General features: G+C 38.4%; 1 protein-coding gene across 1 annotated transcript; it reads right to left on the reverse strand.

The window, feature by feature from the left end:
• Window positions 1-178: 178 nt before the first annotated feature.
• LOC139114999 (uncharacterized) lies at window positions 179-22,006 on the reverse strand. The gene is made up of 7 exons (XM_070676908.1): window positions 21,919-22,006; window positions 5,230-5,299; window positions 4,108-4,239; window positions 3,359-3,470; window positions 2,273-2,370; window positions 1,356-1,430; window positions 179-465 (listed from the first exon to the last, which is right to left on the reverse strand). The coding sequence occupies exons 3-7, from the start codon at window positions 4,126-4,128 to the stop codon at window positions 319-321; spliced, it is 453 nt and encodes a 150-aa protein (XP_070533009.1). The 5' UTR covers window positions 4,129-4,239; window positions 5,230-5,299; window positions 21,919-22,006; the 3' UTR covers window positions 179-318.
• Between the last annotated feature and the right edge of the window lie 5,667 nt (window positions 22,007-27,673).

Consider the following 27,673-nt stretch of genomic DNA (forward strand, 5'->3'; position numbering starts at 1 on the left):
CTGTGGTACTACTGCTGGATCAACTCCGATCGAGTCTCTCTCTCTCTCTCTCTCTCTCTCTCTCTCTCTCTCTCTCTCTTCTCTCTCTCTCTCTCTCTCTCTCTCTCTCTCTCTCTCTCTCTCTGCGTAAGCGCAATGACTGTGACAAATATTACATAAATAACCAGAGCTAACGGTATGTTGTTCGCATTTACCAATTTTTAATTGACGTTATTTGCCAGACTGAGTGAAACACAACTGTGTATAATAATGAAAATAATGATAAAACGACAGGTCTTTTCCCGCCCTCGTCTCAGTAGACATCACCAGGCATGGCCTCTAGACTGCAACCACTTCTTTCTTTGTCAGAGACTTGTTACAATGGTCGGAATTAGCGCAGCAGAACGTGCATCCCTTTCCTTTAGCCACTCCTTTCGGTTCATCTTTGCAGGACGGCGCGTTCTTCTCCTCCAGGCGATTGCATTTCTAAAACAAGGTAAATATTTTTAAAAAGGTAGATGCCGTGTCAATTACAAAACTGGAGGTGGGAGATATTTCTTTCCCATTTCCAAAATCTGGCGTTACTATTTTACTCTTAATTTTACAACCGAAGCTTGAGCTTCCGTGAAGTGTATGTCTCAACTCTAATTCGCTGATAACAATCAGCTGTACCTGTCTTTCAAGAAATTCAATACCACGTCTGCTGTATCTTCTGTTGAAGAAACTGTTATTGATATTATACAACTCTAAAACGGAGGTCATTTTAATTCGATCTAAATTTGACCATTCACCAGCGCCTTTCACTGACATCAAGATCTGTTCCTGTGTTATTGAAACCACTTCATTTGCGAGGAACATCGGTGTAATATTGATGACAATTGTTCGCAGCTATGTTGACGTGTTATCGTTAATGATATACGTTGTTTGTAAACAAGAAAGTCTCACAAGCGTATTTCCGATGACCCCCTTCTCCCTTTATTAACTCTACCTTACGGCGTTTTTGCTGTTTTTTCTGAGGGCATAAAACTGTCAACACGATTGGAACTAATTTGAGATAATTGGATAGAGAAGTAATGTCGATTTCATCTACAAATGTAACCTCGTCTGCTTTTCATTTTACGTTACACACTTGGCTTTAGAAGTAATTTGTAATATTGCAACATTCAACTATAGGCCACCTAACATTTTTGAGAAATTTGAAAAATATGAAAATCCATTTATCCCAAATTAGTTCTAATTGTGTTTGTCACCAAAATGACTCAAAGTGAACTGTGCAATGCACCATATATTCAAAACAAAAATGATCGACGGAACGGGTACAAACGTTATATAGAAGATTTCGACGGCCGAAAAAGACATCTTATTACAATATTTACCCTTTGGTCAAGACATCCCAACCACACCTTCAGTACGCCATTTTTACTTTGCTTCCAACGGGTCGCACACGTATCCTGAGCATCGGAATGAGGAGAAAAGTCTTAAAATTGATGTTAATGAATGATTCGGGCAAAAAATTCATATCGGTTAGCATAGTTTATATTCACAAGATACACATTTCCTGCAAGTTCAAGTAATTTGACCAACTCACAGCCTACGTATACAAGTTGATTTGTGTGGAGTTTCGGTGATTGAAGTGAAGTAAAAGCTATTCGAAAGTTACAAGTTTTTTTGTTAGTGAATACTGCTTTAGGTATTGCGAGTGACATTTCAATCGCCCATTTCTAGTCGCTGGAGAGACCCAATTTTCAAATTGGGAAATGTTTGTCTTGTTTTTGAAATCCTTTGCTCAGCTAGCGAGCGGCAGTGTTCCCGGATACAAATACATCATGTACAACAAGTTACCAGAGCAACACGAAACAGAAGTACCGTAGTGAAGTACAATTAACACGATTGGAACTAGTTTGGGATAATTGGATAAACATATTTTTCAAATGTCTCAAAAGTTTTAGATGCCCTATAGCTGAGTGTTACAATATTACAAATTACTCATAAAAACAAATGTGTAACTTAAAAAGAAAAGTGGATGAGCTTACATTTGCAGGTTAAAACGACCTTACTTTACCATCCAATTTTCCCAAGTTAGTTCCAATCGTGTTAATTACGAAAAGACCTACGATTACCAAGCATCTTGCAAACCACAGTGACTGAATTATGAGTAAAGCACGCGCTTTGGGTGACGTGAAATGTCGGAAAGTCTTGGAGACGCAAGATACCAAGATAATTTGATAATTTTTCTCTCCTTTTAACGAGGGTATGACTGGAGAAAAAGGAAGTTTTTGGAACTTGTACTTACGCTGGCACTACATGATTCGGTGTACTTACTGACTCCACCACAGTCTAGTTCGTGGTTTGCCAGCTTTTTCCAGCCGTTACAGTCATTACATTTTGGGCCTGCGATGAACGAACAAATATGAGAGAGAGAGAGAGAGAGAGAGAGAGAGAGAGAGAGAGAGAGAGAGAGAGAGAGAGAGAGAGAGAGAGAGAGAGAGAGAGAGAGAGAGAGAGAGAGAGAGAGAGAGAGAGAGAGAGAGACAGACAGACAGACAGACAGACAGACAGACAGACAGACAGACAGACAGACAGACATACAGACATACAGAGACAGATAGACAGAGACAGACAGACAGAGACAGAGAAACAAAGACAGACAAACACACAGACACAAAGAGACAGACACACAGGGAAGAGGAAGAGAGGCAGAATGACAGAAGTAGAAACAAAGACAAGGAAGAGCAAACACACAGGCAGAAATAGACACAGAGAACGGAAAATAGTCATATTGAGCAAGAAAAAAGGGCGACATCCAGAGAGAGAGAGAGAGAGAGAGAGAGAGAGAGAGAGAGAGAGAGAGAGAGAGAGAGAGAGAGAGAGAGAAAGCTATGTCATTGATTGTCAATCAATAAAACAAACTAAATATAATTATATCTGAATTCATTTTTACGCATTGGATATTGGTATTGATTCACAACATGTTACCGTGAAGATGACGTTAGAAGGTCTATATACGCTAAGTATATTTAGAGCCATAAGAACCGAATTCAAGTAGACAAAATGATCAAAATATGGAGGCGTTGACGCTATGTCTTCAAAAAAATCTTATTTGTTGAGACCAGAAGAATAAGAATAATATGCGTAAAACAGTCACATGCATAGTCGTATGTAATGATCGCATAATGTTAATGGCAATGACATTAGTCACATAAGGTATCCTTCTTCAGAATAAAGTACTTTTAAAAATGTTATTTCAACGATCGTAATTATTTTGCAGACAATGCATATGTCAGTTTAGCTTTAACTCCGCGCTTTCTCTGAGAGTTTGTTGGCGCCCTCTCGCGGCATTGCTTGTGCAGTTAGTAGTTAAAAACTACATCATACTCACCGCAGGCTTCATCTTCGTTTTCTTTGCAATCCTTGTAACCGTTACATTGCTGGTAACCAAGGATGCAAAACACCGTTGTTGCATTGAAAGTCCCGCCAGTAAGAACAAGGTCCTAAGAGACGTTGAAATGACACCAAGAACGCGAAGTCATGATATATATAACCATCTATCTATCTACCAATCTACCTAGCCTCTATCTATCTATCTATCTATCTATCTATCTATCTATCTATCTATCTATCTATCTATCTATCTATCTATCTATCTATCTATCTATCTATCTATCTATCTATCTATCTATCTATCTATCTATCTATCAATCTATCTATCTATCTATCTATCTATCTATCTATCTATCTATCTATCTATCTATCTATCTATCTATCTATCTATCTATCTATCTATCAATCTATCTATCTATCAATCTATCAATCTATCTATCTATCTATCTATCTATCTATCTATCTATCTATCTATCTATCTATCTATCTATCTGAATTTAACCTACTACCTATCTATCGTTCTACTGCTCTATCTGCAGGTGTTCGACATGTGCCCACTGATGTCATTTCGTCCGCCTGTTTGTCTGTCTGTATGTCTGTCTGTCTCTATCTATCTGTCTCTCTGTCTGTCTGTCTGTCTTAGTATATCAAGCAGCTACATCCATTTCATCTTTGGTCAACGAAAGAGCGGCTGCGTTTTTTGTTGCGATTGTTTGTATCAAAACAAAGAAAGTCCATAATACTTACGTTTTTCACATCCCTCTTCATCTTCCTGTTCTTCGCCGGGACAGTCTACCCACTGGTCGCATCGACTGTCACCGGGAATACATTGGCCTGAATTACACCGAAATTCATCATCTTCACAGTCATTACCGGCAACTAAAAAAGGAAGAAATTTACCGGGCGTGGATATTTCACCCCGTTACTGCCGCTCAATTTTAAAGCCCCACTAGCTGTTAGGATTTTACTTCCAAGCTAAAATAGATTTGTAAGAATGTACTAATTAAGGTGTGTGTATACACCTATTCTTATCCACCCGCTGGCACTGTATATGCAATTTTGAACAAGTTAAGATTACACTACGATTAAATGTTTTCCCAAACATTAAATCGCAGCCCCATGCAGAAAAGCAAGAACTGTGGATACTGTGCATATCTGCACTGAAATCTTCACATAAACTGCACAGAGTAGTCCAATGTAATGCATATGGGTGAATGCTTTCAACTGTGACATTGTATGTCCTGTGTTCTTTGTAATATTACCATTTTTTTGAAAATGGCGGGCAATCAGAAAGACCGTTAAAATCTGAATCTTCTTGTCAAATATTTCACAAAGGAATGGTTTCCTAATGTAGTAAAAGCCAAGGGTAGAATTCAGAGAAAACCAGGAGAGAATAGGAAGATATTTTGAGGTCAACAAATTTTTAAGTGTTACAGCTAGTGGGACTGTAAGTCACATCTACCTGATAGGAATGTTAGAACACATAACAAAGCAAAGCAATGGAATGTTTATACACGCTGTATGTGTGGTAAAAGTAAGTGAAGTTGTTTGTTAAGGAATGGACGTAACTGTGTGAGTTTTGCCGTAAATACCGTATAAACAAAGCATACTGTGCGATTTGTTTTAAAGGGAGGCAGTCGTCGAAACTGCGTGTGTGCGACTTTCTTGTTTACAAACAATGTATTTCATGCATGATATCTAGATGCATCAAGTCAACATAGCTGCAACATTTAAATTTTACGATATTCATTGTTAACAAACATGTTTTAATTTCATCAATCACCAAAGTACCCTAGATACAGTGTTTAGGGGTCCCTTGCAACCTTTGAGCACAGTTCCGACGACTGCCTCCTTACCTTCGTTCCTTACCTTGAAGTGCCAGCTCCGATGCACTGATGACGATTGTGACGGCTAAACAACTTTAAACATGTTCTACCTTCTGTAAAAAATGACATTAAATTAACAGATGGAATAAATAAGGGGACATCACATAGAATTCGTCCTGTTTGAATAGACATAAAATCAGGTCCAATAATCAATATCATTCAATGTAACTATGAAATTTACCAGGTCCAAGGAACATATCGAAAATGACAAAGGCAATGGGGGTCATCTTGAACCACGAAATAGTGGTGGTACCAGGTGTCCGGAATGGGTAAGCGTACCCTGCCAGCTAGCTGCACCGTCAAGATTGACAAAAGCGACAAATCCATTGTTATTTGGTGGATTCACAAAATTACTTTTGTGAGTCAAATTTGGTATGCTGTCACTCATCATTCGAGAAACAGAAAAGACGCCAAGAATTTAAGCCGGCAAAACAAATCAACGAACAAAATCCTGCCCATAATCATTAATCTTCGATTCCGCCCGTCCTTTGCTCGGAAACAGACTTTAGTCGGCACGTTTTGAAATCGAGGGTGGGGTAATAAATGGATACAATTGTCGATTTTTAAAGCAAATCGCAGTAAGTGTGATGCAGGGGTAGGGCGAACAATACACACGCCCAGTGACTTTAACCTTCCACTGCAGTACAGTGCACTGCAGTGCAGTGCAGCGCAGTACAGTACAGTACAATACAGTACAGTACAGTACAGTACAGTACAGTACAGTACAGTACAGTGCAGTGCAGCGCAGTGCAGTAAGGGAACGAGAATTATAAACGGCATCATGTACCACGCCGACACACAACAGGAGCTTATGAAATTAGTCACTATATGTCTTATTTCAAACATCTACCTTCAAGAGTACAATTATTTCAAAAGAATTTGTGTACAAAAAATTTGATCACTGAATTTTACCTGAAAGTGGAAATTCATTGTAAGTGATGCAAACTATGAACAATGTTAAGTCATACAAATTTAGCAACATCTGTGCATTAATGTATGTCCCACAATGGATATTGATTCTCTTCACTGGGATATGGTATTTAGAAGTGTTTATGTGAACAGTGGTTTTGAAATTTCATTCAAGTGTCATTTCACTATACATGGTTGTATATGGCGCAAAGTAGTAGCAGTTTTTTAATACAGAGCTGGCAATAATTGTGCATTTATGTCTTTGAAAACGCAAAGAATGCTGGGCCGAATTTTAGACACGCACCCTCTGTGTTTATAACTAGATGAAAAATTGTCAGTTTTTAGTTTTCAGCTTGCAATTGGAAGTTGGGCAGTGCAGTTACTATTGCAACGATAATGATGGCACAATACGTCCCTTGTTAAACACAATAGGTTGTTATCATGGTAAAAACTGCCAATTTATGTCCAACATTTTTACACTTTGAACATAAAATCTATACCTGCAGGGTCTGACATCGTGTACGTGTGTGAACTGTTGTCATCAGAGGATAAACTGGGCATAGTGGTCATACAAACGTATATAGCAAGTAATAATTAATTCTGTTTTATCCTTTACTATTACTAATCATGAATCAATACAAATACAATTTCTAATCTGAACTCCTGGCGTGACACCAAGGGCTGAGCCCTGTATGATATTATAGTAGCGTAAAGTAGAGTAGAGTAGAGAGGAGTAGAGTAGAGCAGAGCAGAGCACAGTACAGTACAGTACAGTACGGTGCAGTGCAGTGCAGTGCAGTACAGTGCAGTACAGTCTTGCAGTGAAGTTTAGTGCAGGCAGTACACGATTTTTTTTCAAATCTGTGACATCTCGTTCTGTCATGTGGCCCTCAAATTACAATTGTTGCCATGCTGCGACTAGCATGCGACATGTGTTTCGGTAGTAAAGTATAGGATTATGATATGATATTGTCATTCATATTATTTCCATTCGTCCTCTGATCCTTTATTCTTATAATATTTATTTTCCGATTATATCTTGGATGTTTGTATTTACCTGTAGGGCCACTTAAAGAAAATTCCTTGTTTGCCGTCCTTGGATTTTTGACAGACCTATACCAACCAGCGAGGGAAAAAAGCAAACACGGACATAAAACACAAGTGTATTAATATAAGCTCAAGTTTAATTTGGTTTCTTTTAGAAAAATAATATTTCATTTGTAATAATGTCAACATTGTGTTTTTTCATAATTTTCTCTGGAAACCTATGAGCACGCGGACAGCGAACAAAGAATTTTATTTTAGCGGAAGGTGACGACAGTAATGAAGAGGTGATGCGGTCAGTTTGTTTACAAAAAATATTTAGCTTTACGAATCGGATGTCGTGAAAATTGATGAAATAAGAATGTAAAATTAGAGCAAGGAATTTCAAAGTAACTTTTTCTTCATCGGCTGTGGCCTCTTTCTCCATGTGTGAAACACACGCCTCTATAGTCGTTGGCAAACAGTTTCAGTACATCATTTCATTATTTGCTCTTTTAATTAGTTGTCTTTATTGCAATGAATTGCAAGAATAGAAATGTTAAAAACAAATCTATACAAAAACATACAGTTGTTATAGATAACATTAAAATGAATGTTACTGTATTGTCAACAACAGTAATGTCTGTCTCTGTGATAAAGATAAATGTTTATGCACAGGAATTCAACGAACCCTGGCGATGCAAAGCATTGCATGGCTAGATTTACTTGCACCATTCTAAAATCCACCAAATTTTTCCGGCTGGTCTCAGCGCCAGTGCAGTCGAGAAATATGGGGAAAGCGAGGAGGTGGAATAAATCGCGGGGGTTGTTAACTAAATGTGAACGGGAAACCCACCATGATCGGCGATGTTGATGAAGGTCATCAGAAATTGAAGGGGAGCTTGATACTGTATCACCCCAATATGTAATAATTAACCAAATATATAATACTAACCCTATATGTAATGACACTAACCCAATATGTAATACTAACCCAATATGAACGCGTAGTGGGGCCTTTCACTCGTATACGCATTAAAAGGGCCAGTAATGTGAACTTTTGATGGTTTGTTCAGTGTTTTTATTTTTTTATGTCAATTGCAAGTTTTCTACTCCAAAAAGAATGTTGGAACATCCACTAACTAGCGCGTCAACATAGTTTCCATAGTGTGTAAAATGCATTGTTATTGTTTTCATTTGAATTCTGGTCCGGACCAGAATTCACTTGTCAACAATAAAAATGCAGTTTCCTCGTGTACAGGGTGAGTTGAAAAGCTGAATGCTGTGTATCCCAACTTGCTTTCGGGAGTAGAACAAGAAAGTACAATAGACATTAAAAAAAACAGTGAACCAATCATCAAAAGTTGGCATTACTGGCCCTTTAATGTAGGTTTCCGTGGACAATAAATGGGACAGGCAAAGAGTACAAGCGTGGAAATATCGGCTAATCCTTACCAAATGTCACGAAAACTACATACTCATTTTTAATCCGTTTAAGTGAGTGATACAAAAAGTCTATACAAAGTATATTAAAAGCCCCAACGTTACCACTAACGATTTAAAAAACATTTGCTAATTTAAGATCTTTTCTATACATCTCACACATGTTCTATTGCAAAGGGCACTGAATGGGTATTACTAGAGCCACAGTTTGGTGTTTATGAAAGGGAGTGTGGAGGACGTGGCGATGCCTGTAAAACATATTTAAACAAATTTTAGACATTATATCTTTACGTGAATTCTTACAAGAATATAACGAGGCTAACAAAAGGGGTCAAAGATCTCGTGTTAGTCAGGAATCACATCTGTTATAGGTTGTGTGACCGCATTTATCCTCCAGTGCTTGGTATCAGGGACATTTCACTATTGTAGTCTGCTCATGTGGAAAAAGGCAGCTGTTACCGTAGGCAGTTTGCAAATCAATCGGACTATAGTAAGCTGCATATCTCTGGTCCGATTAGTATCTATGATCACGGTCCGTCCATCGTGCTATGATAGAGCAATACGATCACCAGTAGGTTCGACAAACCTGTACGAATTTCTCCACTGTGCCACACAGCCTTTTGTAGTATGCCGTATTTCTACTGCTGGACTTTACTGTTTCAATAATGAGGCGGGAAACTGTCAATTTCATACCGGTTGTATGTTGTGCCCTCAGAAGGACGATTCTCAACGTGCCATTTGTACAATGCGCGGGTACATTTTGCGCGCCATACTGTAGGCCTATATGAATTTTAATGTTCCTAACAAACCAATTCACTTTAGACATTGACCTATACCTTAATTTACCAGAAAAATGAAGACAAGGGCATATTTACAATTACTGGTCCTAATTCTGACAAAACAAGGGAAGAGTTGTTATTATAACGATTACATTACATTAGTTTAAGTATTTTCCTTAGAGGACCATGGAATTAATATATACAGAGCAAATTCAAAGATGTCAACCGTAATGGAACTAAGACAACTCGTCAGCTAATAAGAATGAAAAAAGAACTTTATCAAGTCAACAAACATGACTTTATGCCTAACTTGGAAGAGCGTCTTGACTTTATCAGCTTCATTGATGAAGGTATGGTCTTACAGTGTTTTACAATTGCATTACTCCAAGTTATATGTTGAATGATGACATAATTCGACCTCAATCTCATACATTATTCATACAGTGGTTATTTTATTCACTTCGATCGGATCCTAAAAGCACACTATCTCCTTCTTTCACATTTTCAATTTCGTATCTCAAAAGAAATCATATCAAAGGGGCAAAGTTGCTGTCTTTTTCCGATTTTTTTGGTTATGTTTGTTTCATGCGAACAATTAGTCATGCGGCCCTACTCACTGAAACCTGTTACATTGTCAGTTGTCTGATCGTTAATCCCTGATTGTAGATATAACAATACATGTCAATGCTTCGATGACCTAATTATGACACATAGCATAAATTGTCAGTGGCATATTTAATGTTTATTCGCAAGGCTTTGAGGACAGTAGAGTTGTGATGATTGACAATTCAACATGTTTCAGTCAGCAGAACAGAAAAAATAATTTCTCAAATGGAATGATTTTAAAAGATAGTGATTTTGTCCTTTTAACATTCTTGTCCTTTGTCCTTTTTCATTTTAACACACCTTGTGTGGTAAGTGGATACGGTGTGCAACATGTCTAATAATATATTGATACAAATATGTCGAGTTAATATATTAAGAACTTTGTTGGTGACGGTAAAGCGCCATAGAATTTTTTGCGCGTTCTTTTGTTATCTGGGGACAGCATGTTGTCTGGTGTTTTGACCTCGAGGTCAGTAATCCGCAGAAGAAATGACACACCTTCATAAAAGTGGCATATTCGTAGCGAACGTCAAATAGACGTCCGAGGTGAATTTAATATCGGGCCTCAAAGTGCATAGATGTAAATTCAAATATTGACTACAGTCGAGATAAAATAGGAAAATTAACACTTTGCGTTTCTTACACAGTCTCGTTGCCAATTACCAAATGCCTCTTATCTGTCTCCGTCGATCTTGCGAAATGGTTGTGAGCAATTGTCTTTCCTTTGTCAGTCGATAATTGGATTTAGACAATTGTCATATCATTATCAATAGAAAATTACTCGTTAGTATAAGGCTATTAAGCTTTGACATTTGGCGATCATATTGTCCCGTGATTGATGTTATGGACCGTATGTCCACTTCGCGCTCTGAAATTACCATTCTCATTGTTGAATAGGTTGTATAACCGTTCAACACAAGAATCACTCTTATGACTATACTGAAAATACTACGCAAAGTATCAAACGTGAGTGTAAAGAATATTGGCATAACCGATACACCATTGTTGAGAAATCTTAAGGTAGACCGCATCTAGGACTCACAAACCTTTGTAATATTTTTTGTGGGGCTCATTTGAAGCTTATATGGAGTGAACTAAAATTATCACTTTTTTGTGAAAATCGAAAAAGTATTTTTCCCCATAGAATCAACACTGGGATGGTGGGCATAATTCCAAATGTCTTTAACTTTAATGTAATCGTTTCCATTATGGTACCAATCTTTGCTCCAACAAGATCCATGATTTTTATTCTTTATTTTGAAAGAGAATGATAAGTCTCGGATAGGAAAGTTTGCGCAAAAATGTAAGTCTTTTGATTTCAAGATGCGTACTACCTTAAGGTAGAACGCGCCTCGGGGACAGATATTCGGACTCTCAAACTTTTTCAATTCTTTTCTGATCTACCACTTGTGGGGGTTCGTTTTAAAGCTCTTGGCGTAAGAAAACTTTTTACCGGCTTTGTTTTTCGAAAATCGAAAATCTACTTTTTCTCCGTAGAGTTAACTCAGGAATGGCGGCAATTTTGAATATCAAATATCGGTAAATCTTTGGTAATTTGTTTCTCTAGTACCAAAATTTGCACGGTGACCCCCGATTTTTATTCTTGATTTTGAAAGAGAATGGTTGAAATATTCTTTGAGGAAAGTTTGAGCAAAAGTTTAATTCTTCCACTTTCGAGGCGCATACTACCTTAAGTAACAGGGGTACACAGAACTATTTCAAACTTAGTTTAAATGCCGCAAGCACTGCAGTCCGCAACATTCCTCGACAACGTCTACGGAGGAAAGTCACACAGCATGGTCGTGTCTGAAATGAGTCTGGGTAATTCGTGTCAATTAATTTCGCTGAACGACTGCACAATAAGGTGTGTTAGGGAGCCTTCAGAAGTCAGATAGGGGTGGGCCATGGGAGCTGGGGGGAGGGTCACTTTTTAGAAAACTGTCACTTTTTATAAACCTATCTTGAGGGGAGGGTCACTTTTAACAGAAGATAATTTTATGGCCAAACCCTTGAATGTCCATTTGATATTTCCTCAATAGGAAATCAACATTGATTCTTTTAGATATATACACATTATCGACAAGCTTCACAAGCAAGGAAGATGCAATAGTGTCCTACATTAAACATCTTGAACAGTTCAAAGTGATGAAAGACACGAGACAAAAACATATAGAACAGACGGCAAAGTGTATATCAATGATCAAATGTCTATAAATGCACAAATATTGTTAGTTTATATTTTATGTTGGCAAAAAACTGAGCATAGTTCTCTCATAGACTACCATGTATAGTGAATTCAACATTTCGGAGACATTCAAAATCTAATTTCTTGCACACACATCCATTTTTAACCACCTTAGTCTAATCAAGTATATTAAATTCAATAACCAAGCATACATAAATACACAGATTCACCTATTTTTGTACTGGAAAAAATTATTCATAGTTTCCTCATAGACTACCATTTTCAATGAAATCCAAAAATCAAATTTTTTGTACACGTATTCACGTTTTACTTCCCACTTCAAGCAAAGTACATTTACATATATTATCAAACATATATAAATGTACAGATATAGCTTGTTTTGGGGGGGAAATTGTCAATAGTTTGCCTGATAGACTCCCATGTATTATGATTCGATATTTTTTGGTGAAGCACTATATCAGCCACATCTTGCCGCCTTTTAGTTGCGCAAAATATGGTGACCTTACCGCAAATGTATGACCCTTCAATAATGCTTGCGTGATAAATTGCAACCCGAGCCCTCCCAAAATGCCAGCACTCCCCCTTCCTGTGTCCGTAACTTTCATAACAATTAAAATAATCGCTATGTAAATTTGCTGATACTGTTTCAGTTATTCCTGGAGAGAGTTCTGCAGTTATCTGGGGAGGGTCAAGCTTTAGAATGCCGGACAAGGGGGAGGGTCACATTTTAGACATAGAGGGAGGGTCACATTTCATTTTACAGTACAGGTGCGCACGGAATTCCCCTGGCCACCCCCTGTAATTTCTGAAGCCTCCCTTAATATGCCAGTTGTTCATTTTGTTTAACCGTTCGCAAGAAAAATCACATGTCGAGAAGTAGATAATATTATAACACGCCTCATGGTCAATATGTGTTGCGATTCGCCAGAATACGTCACGTGATGAAAAAAAGAAAAACCTTGTCCCTTCTGGCTAAGTGACGTAAGAGGGTGTTTTGAAAGACTTTCCTAACCTAAAGTTTTTAAAATGCCCGTTCACGTGACCATACTCTTGGTGTCGTTTGCAGACATGAAAAATGGCGGGTGAACGATGACCCTCTACCTAAAACAGCGATATTTCCATTCAAACGGTATAGGAACTTGAAGAGCTCACTGACTAAAAAGATTCAAGTGCAACCAAGGACGTTACGTATTATTCGGAGGATATTTTCACCCTTTTTGTTAAGAAATTGGCACTACTGTTACCGCTGCGAAGTGAACTTCTCACAATGGATTGTCGCAATACATTTATATCAAAGCATATTGAAAACAATTACATAAAACAAAATGAGCCTGTAAAACACCAACCTGGTCTTTATTCGGGCTGTAGCTCCCCGTTCAATATACCCCTCGTCGCAGTGTGTTACCAGACACATCGCCATACCTCTATACCTACGGCCTCGGGGAATAGCGAGTTACCGCCCTTCTGGGTCATAAATGGGCGCTATAGCCTCATGACCCAGGTAAGGGAGCGTTCAGTTTTTACGGCCTGGGGGGGCGGCAAAATCTTGTCGCCGGTGTTCAAAAAATATAGACCCCCCTGCATTTTTTGTGTAAAAAAAGATGAACCCCCCCCCCCTTTGTCAGGCGAAAAAATATTGATGACCCCCCCCCCCCCTGAATAATAACCAAAACCCATATGTCAAATTTACCCGCATGGTTTGGATTTGAACTCCGGTACGCGGCGCACTTTATTCGTGTAGCAGAGATGCCAGTGCACAAACTTCTCAGCCACATCCATTGAAAAGTCTGTTAATTAGGACGACTGTAAGGCAATTTTTAACTTCATTTCCATAGACAACTCATGTCCATGGACATTGTATAAAGTAAACTTTATTGGAGTGGTTCGCCAAAGGCAACCCTCCGGTTAGAGGGTCATGGGCCATTATGTTAAGTCAACTTTATTCTAGTGGGCCACCAAAGGTGGCACGCCGGTAAAGAGGGTCGATCATGGCTATTGCATAAAGTAGACTTTACTGGACAGGGCCGCTGAAGGCGCGCGGCCATTACCATTATTCAGTGCGTGATCCCAGGGGTCCCTCAAAAATGTTTGTAATACAAGCCGCGGCTTCAATTGGGAATTTTACGGTAAGATTGCCGTGGGGTATTACATAAAGTCAATTTATTGTAGTGGGCCGCCGCAGGCGGCCCGCCGGTAAAGAGGGTCGATCATGGCCATTGCATGAAGTAAACCTAATTGGAGTGGGCCGCCAAAGGCCTCTGCCCGTTAAGAGGGTCATGGGTAATACATAATGTATATTTATTGTAGTGGGCCGCCGAAGGCGGCCCGCCGGTAAAGAGGGTCGATCATGGCCATGGCATAAAGTGAACTTTATTGTTGGTATTATGTTTTTGAAAATGTGGTGACCCCCCTTTCCTACCAGTGAAAAAGCAATGACCCCCCTTTGCGGATTCCAAAATTACGATGACCCCCCCCCCCTGGATTTTGCCGCCCCCCCCCCTCCCGGCCGTAAAAACTGAACGGTTGCTAATAGATGTTCATCGCCCATCGACTGGGGAAAATGACATCAGAAGTTATTTTCTCAAAGACTCTTTCACTTGGGAAATAGTGCGCGCAAAAAGAGTCCGGTCATGTGACCACACCGGGTGTGTCGTCCGCAGCCTTGATACAATGGCAGACAATTGCAGACGTTTTCAACAATACTCTTTCAAAATCAAGAATCGGGGGTCACCGTGCACATCTTGGTACTAGAGAAACAAATTTCCTAAGATTTACCGATATTTGAAATTCAAAATGGCCTTCGTCACTGTGTTAACTCTATGGAGAAAAAATAAAATTTTCGATTTTCGAAAAAGTAAGACGGTAAAATTTTTTCTAACACAAAGAGCTTTAAAATGAGCCCCCACAAGTGGTAGATCAGAAAAAAATTGTGAAAGATTTGGAGAGTCCGAATATCTGTCACCGAGGAACACATCAACAATTTGACTCAGCAAGCTTTATCAACATTTTGGCGGGAATGTGACCTGAGACGGCATTTTTGCCCTCCTGTGTTCTCTATCGGGGACATGTTACGGTGACATTGCGCTCAATACATGCCTAATTTGAACCTGCATCTGCTACGGTCGTTTACTCGTAAATCAGCTTTAGGGACCTTTTGTCTGTACGTGCTATCTGTATGATCATCAGCCGTGCTGGAAACACGGCCGCGGTGATCGACTACAATTTCATCAGATTTGCGTGAACCACAGGCTAATCAGACATTATTTGTGTTGATATTTCCAGTTATTATTATTATTATTGTTGTTTATTTCAGATATAATAATCCCATATACAAAACAGATAAATAAAAAGTAAATGACAGAAAAGGAGTTAAAAATCCAATTACACCAGTTTTTCCATAATTTACTATATGTGAAAATGGAAAAATTCAGAACTGCTGAAATAAGGGGGTTATCAGAGATATGCAGTCTACTGAGAAAACCCACTGACTTTTTCTAAACAGTTCGTCAAATGTTAAAATCGATAAGTTAACAAACAAAAGGCTGTTACTTTGCACATGATTGTATGTGAAACCTGTCAATTTACGATAAACCTGATAAAAGCTTTTCTCATTGTCTTAAAAACATTCACAGAAAAATTAGACCAAAGATACGTACAATAAGGGACATCACAGAAAACAGTAAACAGGTGGTTTTTAACTGAAAGCGATGCAAATTTAAAATCTCGAATAAGAGCATTGCCTCTCGCATAAAACAGGCGAGTCTGAGCTTGAATGTCATCGTCATCTTTTAGATCAGAAGTTATAACGTGTCCAAGGTACTTATACACATAAACATAGTTAAGCATTCTATTATTCAAATATATCGGAGCTTGTCGCAGCTTCCTTACATTCGGTTGTATTAACATACATACAGTTTTTTTCTCATTAAAGAGTATTGAGCATTCGTTGCCATAATGACCACAAGCGTTTACTAACATTTGCTGCCCGTAAGAACCGGTGGAAAAAATAACAAGGTCATCTGCGTATATCAGATGATTGATCTTAAAGTCACCAATGAGACAACCATACGGTAGAGAAGCAAGTGATTTGCTAAGATTATCTAAATAAACAGTGAAGAGTATCGGCGATGTAATGCCTCCCTGTTTAACCCCGTTCATTGAATGGAATGGTTCAGAAAGGCACCCATTCCATCTGATAACAAAGTCCTGATATCTATAAAGGTATGACAGTACTCTAATAAGATATGGGTGTACGCCTCTAGTTAAAAGTTTTTCAAATAAAATGTCATGTCTAACGTAATCAAAGGCCTTAGAGGCGTCCATGAAAGTAACAAACACAGGGGTATTATGTTTTTTATAATAGTTGAGAGTCTCTTTCAAGATAAAAATTGACATGTCTGTACTATGATTAGGCTTGAAGCCGAACTGATTATCGGTGGTTACAGAGAATCCGTACAGCGGTGCAACCAAACTCTTTCAAGAATTTTAGATAAAGTTGTCGCAACAGCAATGGGTCGATAATTTGACTTATCACAAATGTCACCTCCCCTGTCTTTAGGAATCGGAACCAAAACAGTGGTCATGAGATGTTTCGGAACAATACCATGAATAAACATGGAAGAGAAGCAAAGTGCTAATAAGATGCAAATCTTTGGAGATGCATACTTCAGGTGTTCCGCTGTAACTCCATCCATACCAGAGGAGGCACCTGTTTTAAGATCACTAATTAAGTCAGAAATTTCACTGTGATGCACAATCATGTCTTCAGAGAACTGAATATTGGGAAAAGCAGGTGTACAATCTGTACCAGTATTTGTCAGAATAGTCTCGTAGTGGTGCTTCCACATTTTTACAACCTCATCATCACCATGACAACCATCAACAGATGACGGTGCAGGTGGTTTACCTTTACGTTTGGCTATTTCTTTCCAGTAGGCTGTTGAGTTGTTGTCTAAACTTTAAGCTAAAGCATCTGCACGAAGCTCATTCTCCATGCGTTTGCAATATGCTAGCTGCCGTTTAAAATGTGCTCTTTATTTGCACATCAAGTCGAAAAAGGGACCGTATTTTGGGGATCCATTATCCTTCCATAAAATAAAATCTGTACGAGCTTTTTCATAATGCTGTTTAACTAAATCATTCCACCCTGGAACAACGTGTTTGGTTGCTCCGAAACCTTTGGGGATTGTCTTGTCAGCAGCTTCTAAAAGTGCACATGTAATGTCATTATAAAAAGTGTCAATGAGGTCATTATGAATACAACAGTATGGATCTTTACATGCTAAGGCCGTTATCGGAATATCGATACGAGACAAAAGATTATCACAAAGTACCTGATAATGTGTTACCTGAGAACTGGACGCTTTGCTCCAACATGTTTTTTGACTACGTGTTTGTTTCGTGTTATTTAAGTCTGGTAACATGGCAATTTTGAGCGAAAAAAGAACAGGGAAATGATCAGATGCAATGATGTCATAATGAACTCTGACTGACTGCAAGATATTATTCACTGACTTGGTACAAATGATGTGATCCAGCCAGCTACGGGCCATGCAGGAATCACTTAAGTATGTAAATGTGTTAGAAGGTAACCGCTCAACATCAGCAAGGACGAGATTATTATCATTGATAAAGCTGTTTAGGAAAGCATATTCGTTCTGACCTCTATCCGGGTCAGCATTAAAATCGCCGGCCACAAGACAATAACAGGTGTCTAATCTATCAATTGTCTCCTGTAACAGGCCAAGAATTCTTTGAAATTCGTCAACATCAGAGTTCGCAGTTGGAAAATACACGTTGAAAATAACTAAATCAGGTTTGTTTTCCATTTGAATGCGAATACCTATTATACGATTTTCAGATTCTACAAGAATAGGAGAAACGCCGTTCATATTTTTTCGCCAAAGGATACCGACACCTCCGTATGGTCTGCCAGAAAGAACTTTTTGAGAACTATCCATGGCACTAACACCTACTGACGTGAAGTCACTATGTAGATTACTGAGAACGTGTAAATTATCATAGTTCAACCAATGCTCCTGAATTAATAAAATATCACAAGACTTAAGAACTGAAGTAAGGGCTTCTCTGGATGAGTTCAAACCCCTCACGTTATAACTGGCAATGTTAAGTATGTTCATGAAGAATTGTTAGAAGCAGATGAGCGAACAGCGCCATGGTTTGCCATCATCTCCGATTTTGAGGGGTAGTAAGGCCTTACAAGTACTCCAACAGGCCATATTTCAGAACGCAACAGACTTTCCTCATTATTTGCATCAATGTCAATTCTGAAAGACGAGTATGTATCAAATCGAGTCTTCAACTTGCAGCCATCATGGAAGATGTCCGGGCCACAGACTTCGTTAATGTAACTTTTCAGTTGGTCAACAGATGTATCGGGTGTCAAACGACTGATAAACATACTTCTCGTTTTTGGTTTTTTTTCGGCGACTCTGAAATGGTGCGTAGTGGTTCCGGAACCTTGAACAAGAAGTTTTGGCTTCCGCTGACGTTCAACATTACGTACAGGATTTCTGTTCTTCTTTACAACAAATGACCAAGTTTGATCACTGTTTGTTTGAGATTCAGATTGTGTAGTATTTTGAAGCTCACCGTGCTCACGAACAGCAGATGTACCAGATACACTAGGAAAATTCAATGAGGAATTCACAGGGGAAACTTCACTTTGAACAGAAACATTGTTTACACTATGACCATTTGCGATGACCTGCTTCTCTTCAACTTTAGCGCTGACAATGTCCAATTTATGACGCATGTCTCTAACCATCTTGAGAAGGCCAATGTAGTCAACATAATCAATGTCTATTGGAGGAAGTCGATGAAGTTTTCTGGCAACAAATCTATCTTGTACATCAATTGGCAAGTCAGCAACACAGTCAATCACATCTCGTATAGTGAGTGCTGCTTTACGTCGAGATGGGCCACGATCGCCAGCAACTTCAAATACAATGTTCTTTGCTTCATCAATTTCCATCTTTGTATAAAAATCTCTAATTACTTTCTCCATCGCGGCACGTGTCATTCCAGTGCTCAGCTTGTTGACAACAAAACATGCCAATTCGCATACAACTGGACTGCTATCGCTGTCAACGTTTGTACAGATTGATTCATTGGCGTTATGGCCACGTCCATTGGCGCTATCATTACCGAATCTCTTCTTGTTACATTTCGGACAAAGCATTAAGTCGCCTTGACACAGAGAGACTTTAGACGATACAACATCACAGTCTTCACAACGGAGAGCCATCTCAGAAATGGTTACGTAATCCGGAACAAATGGACTCTCAGGTCAATATGGCCAACTCGAATGTTCTACTACCAGGTCAAATTTACCTGAGCTGTTATTATTCATACACTTGACAAATGAAAGCAGAATCCTTATCCGAGTACTCACTGAGTGTTCATAAATCTTCAGTGTGACGTTTGGTAAAGTAACTTCAGTTTTTACGCCGAGAAATGAACCATTGAGTAGGAGACGACAGACACGAGCTCAGCCAACATCATATGCAAATGACCCTTATGCAAAAATTAATTATGAATATTGATAAATTATAAATATGAATGTTACAGAATGATGAAATCTTGCTATTTTACAAACAATTTCGTCTATTTTGTGTAAATACCTCCTGGAAACCCCATTGTTATAATTCTGATTATTAATAAATTACGATTATGTTTAATAAATCATATTTTACACATTGTAATCTGCTTATTGTAAGCGACCCTCTGGAAACCCTTAGTTAGTTCACAATCTATGCCAAAATATATAAGTGACACCATGACCCATGTTCAGTTACAGCGAAAGTGTTCAGTCTACGGCGAAGTTACTACACAGTGTATATTATGAGATACTGGCCACATCTTTGCTACAAAAAACATGGTGACCCTTCCCAAAACGCATGTGTGAAATTTTATGACCCTTCGAAACTGCTTGCATGAAAAATTGTGACCCACTCCAAAGAAATATCGGCTTTCCCTCCTGTAATTTCTGTCCAGTCCCTTACACAAATCATTCAGATTTTGTATCCATGAACTGAGCAATGGAAAATCTAACCCTCCTCCAGGCCAAGTTTTTAAAATGTGACCCGCCCCCAATTCCTCCTGCCCACCCCTTCATAATAACTGAAGGCTCCCTTATGGCGTCAACTGGGCCAAGGGCCGACGACTCAAAGCGTTTAGACACACACAGTTTGGGCCTAGTCTCATATTTGTATCTCCTCTGAAACCATCCTTCAAGCCCGACATAAATCAGTCCGGTCCTGGGCCGACATAGCGCGTTCACATTGTGATTTTGAAAACCAGGGCCAACTCAGAGGCGACCTAAAACTCTGTAGTGTGGACGCACTAGATGAATGACTATATGCCTGTCAAACCATGCAATAACAATGACAAACTCAACCTACGACAGCAGTTTTAGTTTTACACAATATATCAACATGTTAGAATATACAGTTTACTAAAAAAAACACATTTCCCACTAGTTACGTTGTCATCAAAAGACAACAATAGCAGCTAGTGTCATTTTTTATTGAGTCGTCATGACAACTTGCCATTATATATATATATATATATATATATATATATATATATATATATATATATATATATATATATATATGTGTGTGTGTGTGTGTGTGTGTGTGTGTGTGTGTGTGTGTGTGTGTGTGGTAGGATAAAGCCCGAGTACGAGGGTTCTTCTGGTATATAAAGTCCAACCCAACGATAAAATGTCGAGGCCGCAGGTCGAGACATTTTATCGTAGGGTTGGACTTTATATACCAGAAGAGCCCGAGTACGAGGGTTTTATCCGACTTAAAAACTATCGCCCCTAACTGATATATTTTCGTTTCCGATGTGTTTACGTCAACCGTCCCTTTGTCAATGTAACATGTTTAGGATATGAATTAAAACTTTTATTTGTGAAATAGCCTTCCAATGTAATGGAACATCCTATAAATGCCCTAGGGCACATTAGTTTATGTTTGTACCACAGCAGATTTTGTGTTGCAGCTGGTTTCCGCTGTGTTACCAAATTTGAATATTAAAACGTACCAGATGTCTACAGAATATGACATGTTCACTTTTGATTGGACAGTACTTTACTACGGCGCTGTCATTCGTTTCTGGAATTTGGTGACCAAGGCCTTACGAGTAGATAAAACACCCTGAATTGAGCACTCTGATTGGTCAATCAACAGTAGATAGTTTTTAAATATATATATATATATTATTATATATATATATATATATATATATATATATATATATATATATATATATATATATATATATATATATATATATATATATATATATATATTATCTAATCCTTTCCCACTGGAGTTTATGACTACATATGGCTGGTTGATGTTCCTTTTATACCAGTATAATATGATTATAGCAGAATTGTATTATCAGTAATACAAAACGTGAATATCAAAGTACACTGTTACATTGTTACAATCGCATTTCCTGAGATATCCATTGAAAAATATTCTTTGTAGGTATGATAGCTGTCACTTTTGATAATATTTTCGTCATTTTCACATAAACCAAGTGAATTTTATATACTTTTAGTTGGCAAAAGCAAAGTATTTGCATGAAAGAAGATAGGAAGGTATAAGGTTTGTGATCTTAACGGTAATAATACCTACTCCATCATGATAACCGTTGGAAATGTACATACCTCACGCTCTTGCAGGTAAGTATATCGTGTCACGTCCGTAACGTAATCTTCGCCACCGAGATAGCTGTAATTATTTTGCAGGTGTGGGCGCATATATATAGCTGGGCATTGTCAGTCAAACTTCTTGGGCGCATGCGCAAAACTCGAGCCGCCGGGACCCCTCCCACTCGACGTGGGCGAGCAGGCAGGGTAGATCGATCGAATCAATGTGTTATTCAAATGGCAAGTGGCCTCATCCAACGACATTTCTGCTCAGATCACTTCAAGTGGAAACAGATGTGACATTTTTTTTCATCATAAAAAAAACCCCCGAGAGCATATGTCTGGTCCCCTTTGACGCAAAGGAAACTCATTAAATCAGTGTTTTTGTCCGTTGTACAGTCATGCATTTATGATTTGTCTTTTATGTCGCGAAATAAACACCGTACGGCGTTCACTGGATTTATTAGCCTCCACAAGGGTAGTTTGATACAATATGTCGTGATAAAATCATTATGCCACGTAATGATAATCGTTGATTAACGCATTAATGAACTTGACGGTGCCAAACTGCATTAAAATGCCAATTAAATTACTGTCTGTCTGTGTGTGTGTCTGAGGCTACTGTGTGAGAGCTAATCTGTCACTATAGCGCTTGAAAACAATAACAACTTTGATCCGTGTATTGTAATATCAGCTAATTTGCATAGATACAGAGACACTTCGACGTATTTACTTAAAGTCCACCAAAACTTTTCACGACAAAACTGCAGGAGTCGGAATAAATTGATTTTTGAGGCACATCGTGCATCGCACATTTCAACAAGGAATGTCTAGTCCGATGGTTGTAAATCAAGCTGCATGTTGAAGAAGGGCCAGAGTGGTAACTAGCAACGAAGGCGGCAACTAGAGTGACGAAATGGTAGCGTGAACTAATCAAGTAATACATTTGATGGCTGGACGGTCAGCTTTCAAACGCAGATGCCGTACGAGTATTTCATGAACTGACAGTGACACAGAGCAAGCGGGGACGTTGCCATGGTACGTAATTCAGCGGCGAGGTGCGAACATCATCGACCCAGTTAATGCAAGAAATCCGCAAGAATGTCGTAAACTGCAAGACTTAAACTTTTGCCCGAACTATCGGAAAAAATCCCTTGTAACTATTCCCTTTTGAAATCGAGAATAAAAATCAGGCTCCTTTTGAAAAATTTGGTATTAGAGACACAAATAATATTTATTGACACTAGAAATTCAAAATACCTGCCATCCTTGATAACTATATGGGTGAAAATTTCCTTTTTCGCAAGAATAAGACGGCACAAACTTTATTTGCTCATTTAGCTTCAAAATGACCCCCACCCCAAAGAAGAGGTAGACTAAAAAGTACTGAAAAAGTTTGTACTGGAGTCACTACGGTCGATGACTCCATATTGACGACACAAACTTCGACATTGAATGCACAGTTCAAACACCCTCAGTCAATAATGTTAAACTGGAAAATGTACAAACAACATATGGTTGTATTATATTAGGCAATAGAAAGTTGGTAATTAAAATACCAGAGTAAAATAAAAAAAAACTAATCTGCATACAGTCAGGCACCAAATTGACGCGCCATCCTAGAATACAGTCCAGACAGTGCAATGCGCGTGTGTCCAAACACAACACTTGTTGATTTCTATTGAACATCTGTAAGGTTCGATGATTCTAATAAATTGTTTTCATTTCGAAAGTAATTAATTATGCATAACTGGTATTTGTATCATAAGAGCGTGTTTTGAGATGTTAATAACGGTACCACCGCTAATTGTTGTGATACTCGTGTAAATTGTACCGTATGAGACACAGTAAGATATGTTTTGAGGTCTATGAGCGGATGAAATCCTTGATCTTAAGTAATAGGATGATTGTTGTGGTGCGATACCATACAGATAGATAACTATAATACGATTGTACAAGTAGATAAGCTATTATAATGGTGGAATTGTAACTTTGAAAAATGGACTTTTCATCATCAAGAGGCACTTCTGTACAGTGTGTTATCAAATTTAAGAATTCATAAACAGTGATCGAGCACGGGTCTTCAGATTCAGCGCTTTGATCAACTTGATGGTGATATAATGCCAGCGGCTACTGCAGTATCTCATTTTAGCCATCTCCAGGTCACATCGTTGATCTCTGCTATCCTGCTCGCATGGGAACCGAAGAAACGACTCAGTAACGGTTGATCAATGTTTTTGCTATATTAAATATGTCTCTCATGGCGGCCAACTTTGGGCTGCTGGTGTGCAGCGTGCTTGGAAGGTTATATCTGATTGGTCGATTGTCACTATTCACAGCAACTTAGGGAGTATATTTGTATCGTTCATTTATAACGGTCAGACTCAGCCAACCAAGTGGATAATAGCTTCCAAAATATGTTGCACATTAGCCCACTTTGGATAGAAGTAAGCGCATTCCCGTATTTGGACCTGCATTGAGATTATGCAAATAAAATATGCATTAAAAAACTATTCACGTAAAGTTCACGTAAAGTGGGCGACGACAGTTTGTAATTTGTTATTTCATGATTCAGTCACTATTGTCGGGATGATGTGCCAAAAGCTTAAGGATGTGTCATATGCTATTACAATAAGTGATAGTTTGTTGTTCGTATCAGCCACATCAAATATTTACGGCGCCTGTTTCCATGCCATTGATATAAAAATCCCAAATTCAGGTCTATTGTTCCCATCAAATCATATCGCGCCATATGCTGTGCCGGTGGGCGACGATGGCTACGGATTTTCTCAAGTTTGGTCAGGTTTATTACACGGTCCTTCTGTAGGAAATTGATGGATCTATCTTGTTGATGTTGTCTTCTTTGGAAGATTATACACAGCTTGTGTTTCCACTGCATGTTGACAGATGTGGCACAGCACTTCTGTATTTGGCATCATTTGTGCTTCTTGTTTAATCTTGTCCCATCAAAACCAGAGTCATCAAGCTTGTATGACTCTTGTTGGCGTGATACCATCGGCTTTAGCCCTGCAAATATTTATTCCACAGTTTAAATTCTGTGTACTACATGACGTGTTGTAAAACATGATGTCATCGTATGTATCAGGTTTTAAAATATGGCAATGCAAAACAAAGGTTTTTAACGTGCGAATTAGATTGGTACAGCTCGAGAACACCAAGTTTACTGAGTCAAGAAATATATGCCCCTTTAACTCTTTGAGTGCTGTAATTTTTCCGACCAAAATTTTAGTGCAACATTTTAACAATTGTTACGAATTTTTCTGTATTTTTTTTATTATTTTAAACCAAACGGACATTAGCTACAGGTTTTCATCAAAACTTTGGCAAAAATCTGTAAACATTTGACTGAGGTACATTTTATAAAGGTGACAAAAGTTGACTGTGGCGCTCAAAGGGTTAAAGAAGTATGCGCCTCGAAAGTGAAAGACTTAAAATTTTTCTCAACCTTTCCTCAACGAAACATTTAACTATATTACCCCCCAAAGTCAAGAACAAAAATCAGGGATCACCGGGCAAAGTTTGGTACTAGAGAACAGATTACTTATTATTTACCGATATTTGTAATTCAATATGGCCGCCATCCCTTTGTTAACTAGGACTCTATGGGGAAAATAAAACTTTCGATTTTCGAAAACTATGGAAGATATTCATATGCTCCCTAGCAAATTATAGATGATTGTGCTCCCAGCTAATTTTGCTTCTGTTTACTTTGTTCATTAGAACGATAGTAATACAGACATCTGTGGCTAACGATCTATTTGTCCTTTTTATTCCACGGTGTTGACTTTTAAACATAAATGTTAGTTTATGCGCTTTCTCGTCACGGCGACCGTCTGTTGTCACGCGGTCAGTTAGGCAAAGGTTACAAATACATACACAGAAACACATACAAATATACATACATACATACATACATACATACATACATACATACATACATACATACATACATACATACATACATACATACATACATACATACATACATACATACATACATACATACATACATACATACACATAGACAGACCGACAGACAGTCAGAAAGACAGACGAACCGACGAACAGACTCATAGACATACACATATTACAGGAGATAGATAGATCAATAGGTAGATAGACAGACAAACAGACAAACAGACAGACAGACAGACAGACAGACAGACAGATAGATAGATAGATAGATAGATAGATAGATAGATAGATAGATAGATAGATAGATAGATAGATAGATAGATAGATAGATAGATAGATAGATAGATAGGAAGGACTACGTTCACAAAAACAGTGAGGGGGTGTCAATTTTGGAGGATTCGAAAATATTGGGGGGAACTAGAAGGTTTTTCTCTGCCTATGGGAGGGTCTGAAAATTTGGGGGCGACCTTTTTACGATTCCAAGGTTTGATGGCTAATTCAATGAAACTTTAATAACATTTCAATGTCATCCAATTGTTCTAAAGTTCGCAATGATTAAAAAAGGTCTAGAACCATTTTGTCGCATTTCATTACTTTCGTCCGGAAAAAATCAAGTAGGCTTAGTATTTGGGCAGAAGCTGCAACTGTTGATAACTTTACAATATTTCTATGCAACAATGTATGAAATACAGTTTCTTGCTGTCTCCCTACAACATGCTGAATATATTCAGTTTGTCGACAAAAGCCTGCGTATATGAATATTAGGTGATGATTAAATTAGAGTCCAGACTGAAATTCATTTGTCAATGATACAAATGCGGGGTACATATTCACAGGCTGTGTTGACAAGCTGAATACTAGACAGCTGCCCTGCTACTGCCTAGGGGCAGTGTCACCGTCACTGCATACCGGCAGTGACAGAGATAGCTCTGACTATGAAGTAGCTGAAGAAGAGTTCGGGTCATGTGACACTCATGACAGTGAAATATCCTTGTACACATGATCACACCAGAGAGCAACACATGGAAGACCAGGAGACTTGAAAACTATCTGGGATTTTTGAATTCTGGTTCATTAGAATAATCAAATATTTACAAAAAAAAGATGGAGGTCACCATGCCTATAATGTATTCTCCAAATTTGTTTTAGGTTCTTTGTTGTTGTGAAAGCTCAGCATTTTTCGGGGGAGCTGATTGTATTTTTGCTTGTTGTAGATAGTCTAGACAGAGCCTCTCCGCGACGCTGAAAGCCCGGAGACTTTGAAGGGGCTGTACTGCATCGCAGAGAACACGCTTGCCAAGATCATGAAAGCTACCAGTTTTAATAGCATCATTGAGATCGCGTGTGACTTCGAAACAAAATTTGGCCGGATTTGCTCGACTACCTGTGCGAAAGTGTATGTTATGTTGGGGTAGATTACATTCCATGGCCTTGGTACAGATTATTCTTTATATCTGTAGCGGTAGACCACTTTTCAGCGTATGAAATTTGATATATATTTACCTTATAAAAAGCATCCAAACTGCTGCTAACAAAGTGACATAATGGTCCTGTCATTATCGATTTAGCTAAAAAATTTGCACATTTTCTTTTTCAATAAAGACATCGCCTGATCACAACTAAAGTGAAGGTGGCGACAGCATTTTCGCCGCTTCATTCTCTCTTTTGAAATTCGTGTTAAAGACGTTTTTGTTTACATCGATTACAACTGAAATACTTCACTTGAATCCAAGTGGTTCAAGTTGTTTGTAAACGTCCTATTCAAGGCTGCTCCTTTGCACAACCAACAAAAACCAAATAAAAGCAATATATATTTTGTAGTAAATGAAATGAAAAG

Source organism: Ptychodera flava, chromosome 16, assembly GCF_041260155.1.
Source record: "Ptychodera flava strain L36383 chromosome 16, AS_Pfla_20210202, whole genome shotgun sequence".
Lineage (NCBI taxonomy): Eukaryota > Metazoa > Hemichordata > Enteropneusta > Ptychoderidae > Ptychodera > Ptychodera flava.

Coding starts and splice junctions, on each gene's coding strand:
- LOC139114999 (XM_070676908.1), bottom strand. CDS start 4,128: ATGAAGAGGGATGTGAAAAAC. Junction 3,471..4,107: donor TGAAGAGGGATGTGAAAAAC/GTAAGTATTATG, acceptor AACGTCTCTTAG/GACCTTGTTCTTACTGGCGG. Junction 466..1,355: donor TGGGATGTCTTGACCAAAGG/GTAAATATTGTA, acceptor ACCTTGTTTTAG/AAATGCAATCGCCTGGAGGA.